The following is a 6124-nucleotide window of genomic DNA, read 5'->3' on the forward strand; positions in this document are numbered from 1 at the left end:
ACATAGATTTCATTTCCATTTTTTTTTCTTTTCTTATAGTTTTTCCTTTCCCTCTTTTCCTTTCCCCTTCCCCTCCCTTCACCAAACCAGATCTTACCCAAACCTTACTGTCTGGACAGGTTGTGCGCTTGGCTCTCTGCTGCCCTCCTGTGGCTATTTGTTTTTCTGAGTGGGAAAGGTTAATCTGATTCTCTGAACTCCACTACAGCAGATATTTTTCCTGGAAGGCCAGGTTACGGGATACTATGTGACTTTAACAGATACAATCCTTATTCTTATGACGATTTCACTTTAGCTTTATTAAATTACACAAATACATATACAGTCTTTGCAACTGCAGGTATAAAGCAATTTAAAAAATATTCATTATAATTTGACCTGGGTTGACATGATTACAATAGAGATTTATCACATGTATGTACAAAAATCCCCCAGTGAGCTGAGCTAGAAAAATATATAATAAAGTAGTTGGCAAATAATAGTGGCCTGTCAGAATTTAGTACATGTGCTACCGAAGCTAGCACGGCCTGTCAGAATTTAAACTGCTTATTATAGAAAATTTCAAGCATATACAAAACTGAAACAAGTATTACAAACTTCTGTACATCTTGGCAAGATTCTTATTTCTTCTATTTTCCTATGCATTGATACATATTATATTTCTCTCTTCTTTCCTTACTTTAGCAAATTCCTAAGGTTTTAATTCTATATATTAACACTAGCTATGAAATTAACACAAATCTTATTTCATAAGGATCATTGGTTAGGCAACTAAATTATGGGCCTGGACATAGGGAGATCTCTTTTGTGCTCAAGAATGCACTACATTTCTGAGCAGTAGCAGGTGCTTCACAGGTATTTGCCAATTGAAACCTTGGCTTTGGGCTGGGGGTGCAATTCAGTGGTAGAGCACTTTTCTGGCATGCACCAGGTCCTAGGTTTGATCCCTAGTATTGCCAAAACAATAAACCCTGGCCTTTGTTCAAGAAATGAGTTAAAGACACAAAGTCCATGCCAAAAAACCCCAAATAAAATCAAACATGGATGTGCTATCTTTGGACTAATTAAGGCAAAGGAAAGTAAGCATTTGTTTGTTGGGTGCTTACACTCAAGTCTTGATTTCCTCAGTCCCAGTAGTGAGTAAGTTAGTAATGGTATTCACTACAGAGTGTCTGTTGTGCAAATTAAACTAAGTTAACTATCTAAAGTCATCACCTATTGTAAGACTCTCTCTCTCTCTTTCTTTCTTTCTTTCTTTCTTGCAGTGCTGGAGGTTGAACCTAGGACCCCATGCATGTTAAGCTTGCACACTTCCACTTAGCTACAGCTCAACAACCCTCCATGGTAAATCTCAAATCCTGAAACCAAGTGAACACCTTCCTGTGGCTTAGCCTAATTCCCAGGACCCAACTCTGCTCCTCCTTTTCTCTAGGCTTTCAATGGAGATAATTTTTTATCTAAGAAAAGGTAATCTTATTGGAATTGTGCATGAAAGACTGTTTCTAAGCTTAATGGGTTACATACAAACCATATAAATGGTTTGAAAACAAATATTTGAAGATAACTTTTCAAATAAAAGATTAAATTCTGTTCTATATTTCAGTCTTTTTTTTTTCTTTTGGTACTAGAGATTAACCTGGAGCTTTCACACTGAACTATATCCTCAGACATTTTTGACTTTTAAATTTTGAGGCAGGATCTCATTAAGTCAGTAAGTTGCCAAGACTGGGCTAGAACTTTTAATCCTCCTGTCTCAGCTTCCCAGAGTGTTGGGACTAGAGGCATGTACTACCATGCCTAGTTTTATGTTCCAGTCTTAATACCTGAGAAGATACACCTTATCTCAGCTATTCTCGACCCTGAGGCAGGAAGATCACTTGAACCCAGGAGTTTGAGGCCAGCCTGGACAACATAGCTAGGCCAGATCTGGAGAAAAGAAAAAACATAAACTAACCAACAAACTAAAACCCAAGTGATACAGAATGGCAAACTTTCCTAGAGTATTGTATGTATACACAGCTCTCATGTGTATTTCCAGTGTGCCAGACACTGAATATACAAATAAATAAGCCTTTATCCTGTTCCTTATGAATCTAAAGGACTTTTCATTTCTATTCTTGAAAGTAGTCTTTTTCCCCCTCTACTAAGAATTGAACCCAAGGCCTCTGCACCTAGGTACATTCCAGCCATTTTTTGATTTTTATTTTGAGCTAGGGTCTTGCTAAGCTGCCCAGACTGGGTTTAAATTTGCAGTCCTTCTACCTCAGCCTCAGTGTGCTAGGATTGCAGGTATGCATCACTATGCCTGGCTTAAAGTAGTCTTTATAAAGTTTCCAGATTCATGGCATAAGAATAGGAACTCATCAAAGAGAATTATGTAGGCTGATTTTATTCTATCTGGAATCTTTTCATCAAGACACTAGTGAGAGTCTATATTAGCGTGAGACATGATATAAATAAAAGGTAAGTAATATCTGTAAAAATAAATAAAGCACATAGCTTTATACAGTGCCTGAACATGATACACTCTGAATAAATGGTCTACATTAGTAAGAAGAATCAGCAAGTTCTGCTCAGAGACCCATCTATTAACGAAAGTAATTCTGATTTTACATAATAAGTGTTAATAATCCCAGTCTCTTATTTCTGCACAGTACTTAAGTTTAAAAATTCCTCCATTCTTCTTTAATGTATTTTACAAGATAGTCTGAGGCAGATTGAAGAAAAAAGCTTGTTTTTGAGAGAGAGAGAGAGAGAGAGAGAGAGAGAGAGATTGGTTTAGGGTTTTAAAGAATTTCCCCAGCCCGCAGGTGTCATGATTCTTACTATTGATAAACCTCAGTCCTAAAAAGAGTGAATTACCCAATGCTTATGCTCCCCTCTTACTGCCCAGGGGATGTAGCTTATCTCAGTTATTCTGGAGGCTGAAGCAGGAAGATTACTTGAACCCAGGAATTTGAGACCAGGCCCCAATTGCCCTGGTGTTTAGTGCTTGTTGCTGATCCTGCAGTGGTTCAGCCCCTTCCTCAGTGCACCCAACACCTCCCTGTTCCTCAAGCTATAAATGAGAGGATTGAGCATAGGAGTAAGAACTGTGTAGAAGATAGAGACCACTTTGTCCTGGCTAGGGACCCGGTAGTATCTTGGTCTCAGGTAGATGAACATGGCTGCACCGTAGAAGAAGCAGACAGCTGTCAGGTGAGAAGAGCATGTGGTCAGAGCCTTCTTTTGGGCCTGAGCAGAGTGCATACGAAGCACAGTCCCCAGAATTCGACCATAAGAGGCCACAATGATGGAGAAGGGAAAGAGTAGCATGAAAACACAGCAAACAAATATCACTGTCTCAAAAATGGATGTATCTACACAGGCCAGTTTCAACAAGGATAGCATCTCACAGAAAAAGTGGTTCACCTCCCTCAAGTCACAATAAGGGAAGTTCATTACTACCACCATCTGAATCAAGCCATCTAGTATCCCAAAAGCCCAGGAGCTCACAACAATCCAGAGGCAGACCTTCTGATTCATTAGGATGGGATAGTGAAGTGGATGGCTAATGGCTACGTAACGGTCATAAGCCATAAGTCCAAGCAAGAGCCCCTCAGACCCCACAAGACAGACAAAAAGGCCAATTTGTATACCACAACCTACAAAGGAGATGGACTTCATTCCAGATAGGAAGTTGAATGCCATCTTTGGAACATTGGTACAGAGCAACATTAGGTCCATGAGGGAGAGCTGACTGAGGAAGAAGTACATGGGAGTATGAAGTTGTGGATCAATGTAGATGAGGAAGATGAGGAGAATGTTCCCACATAGGGCCACTGTGAAGATTATCATGACCACAGAGAAAAGAACAAGATCAGTTAGGCTGTGGGAAAAAATGCCCACAAGGATAAATTCATCTGCTGATGATTGGTTTAACCATATCTCCATGGCTCAGTTCTTAGTCACCTAAAGAATAGGGATAAAAATATATTGAATTGAGTGACTTTTTTGACGTTGTCAGAATCAAACCCAAAGCACTTGTCATGCTAAGCAAGCACTACCATTTAGCAATATGCCTAACCCCTTTTTTGACATTTAAAAAATATTGCACTCTGTGTTCTACATTTTAATTCAGCTACTCATCAAACCTCAACAGTGTAAGCATTGGGACATAGATGAGGACCCACCTCAATGTTTTCATGACATAGTTATAGGAGCCCTCTTAGCTAATAGAATTGTACCATATATCTGTATTGGTTTGTATCATTACCAAGAAGTGAATAAATGGAGTGTTTTTTATGTGTTACATGAACTTTCAACAATCCCATTCAGCAGTCAAAGTCTTGGCTTTAATATATATATAAAATGGGATTGAATCCAGGGCCTTTACACTGAGCTACATTCCTAGCTTTATTTATTTTTTTTTACTTGTTATTTTTGAAACAGGGCCTCACAAAGTCACTAAATTGTCCAGGCTGGGCTTGGACTTTCCATTTTCCTGCCTCAGCCTCCTGAATGCTGGAAATACAAGTATATGACACCATACTCAGCAATACTGTCTTTTACCTGGGATCATACAGATTTGGTAAATTATCTGTAACAGTGTTTGAATGATTTTATTCCCAAGAGTTAATTTATATATGTTCCAAAAAGAAAAGGAATGATTCATGAGTTACTTGTTAGTCTGTATGTATTTAGATTCTGAGAGTTTATCATGGTAGCCTCTCTGTTATAATGTGGATAAAGGAAATGTTCTTTTAGTGCCCCACATTCACAGAGCTGACGGAAAGAAACAATGACTTGGGACTTCAGCCTTCTAAAACAATGAAGTACTCAGTTATACTGAGACTTTATTTTTTATTTTATTTTATTTATTCATTTGTATTCACACTTGTTTGTAGTACATAATGTTTATACTCCTTGTGTGCAGTTGGTACGTGGACATAACACAGCCTAATTCCTTCCCTACTCCTTCTATCTCATGGTCCCCTTCCCATTTGAGAAAGATGTATCTCCCTATTTCCTATTATCATCTATCTTTTATTTTGCTCCTTATTTGTTATTTGGGTTTCTCACATAAGAGAAACCATGCAACATTTAAGCTTGTGTGTCTGAATTATTTCATTTAACAGTGTGGTCTCAAGATGCATCCCTTTTTCTATAAATGACTCATTTATCTTTTTAATCTCACAATCATGACCACAGTAAATATGGCTTACAAACCAGTGTAAGTATGCTATGTTTAGTATAAATTAAAAAGCATCCTTTTAAAATCCTTCTAACTGATATTTTCTACCCTTTTAGAGGACAGGGTCTCACTGCACAGTATTGTCCAAGCTGGCACTGAATTCATTAGCTCCAGTGATCCTCCTGCCTAAGTCTTTCTAATTACTATGATTATAGATGTGCATCACAATGCCTATCTTCCACTTGTTTTCGTAAATCATTTACTCATTGTCTTATCAAAGTTCTAATTGATTTATTTGAGGCTTGTCAATGAAGAGAAATTTCTCTTAATGTTTGGCCAAGAATTTGTTCTAAACACCTTTTTATGGAAAGAAGTCAAAGATAAAATGTAATTTTACATGGGCAAAGCCAAATCAGATATAAATCTACATATTTAAAGTGCCAAGCTCCCTTGATCATAGTCAAAATATCAGAACTCAAGCCAAATACAAGAATAAATATTTATAAACAACTGGGTGGAAAACATCACCATACTCTGAAAACAACTCTTTTATCATTGGCCTTATAAGTCACCTGGCTGAATCTTGTCATCCCTCTCACAGGCATTTCAAGAGTACTACTCTGCCATAAGGAGGGAAATTTGATTCATTTGTAGGAAAATGGATGCACATTGAGACCATAATGCTAAGTAGAATAAATCAGACACAGAAGGTTAAATATCACATGGTTTTTCTTAAGAGAAACTCAAAATAGAAATAATTTAAAGAGGAAAAATACAAGACAGATGAAATGAAATAGGTATGTAGAATTTGTGGAGACTGGAAAGCGATCTGGGGATGGCAGGAGATGAGAGGGGGGAAGAGGAGGTAAAAGTAAAAAAGATTTGGATGCAATATATGTAGGTACCATTTCTCAAAGATGAATGTAATTACTGTATATCACAAACATATAC

At 37.6% G+C, this 6124-nt stretch overlaps 1 protein-coding gene across 1 annotated transcript; it reads right to left on the minus strand.

Moving 5' to 3' along the window:
* Positions 1 to 383: 383 nt before the first annotated feature.
* LOC101723812 (olfactory receptor 2V2) lies at positions 384 to 4375 on the minus strand. The gene has a single exon (XM_087181880.1). It carries the CDS (start codon positions 3931 to 3933, stop codon positions 2986 to 2988), a length of 948 nt encoding a protein of 315 aa, XP_087038006.1. The 5' UTR covers positions 3934 to 4375; the 3' UTR covers positions 384 to 2985.
* Between the last annotated feature and the right edge of the window lie 1749 nt (positions 4376 to 6124).

This window comes from Heterocephalus glaber, unplaced genomic scaffold, assembly GCF_053883595.1.
Source record: "Heterocephalus glaber isolate CG9 unplaced genomic scaffold, H.glaber_assembly_v1.0 deba00001472, whole genome shotgun sequence".
Lineage (NCBI taxonomy): Eukaryota > Metazoa > Chordata > Mammalia > Rodentia > Bathyergidae > Heterocephalus > Heterocephalus glaber.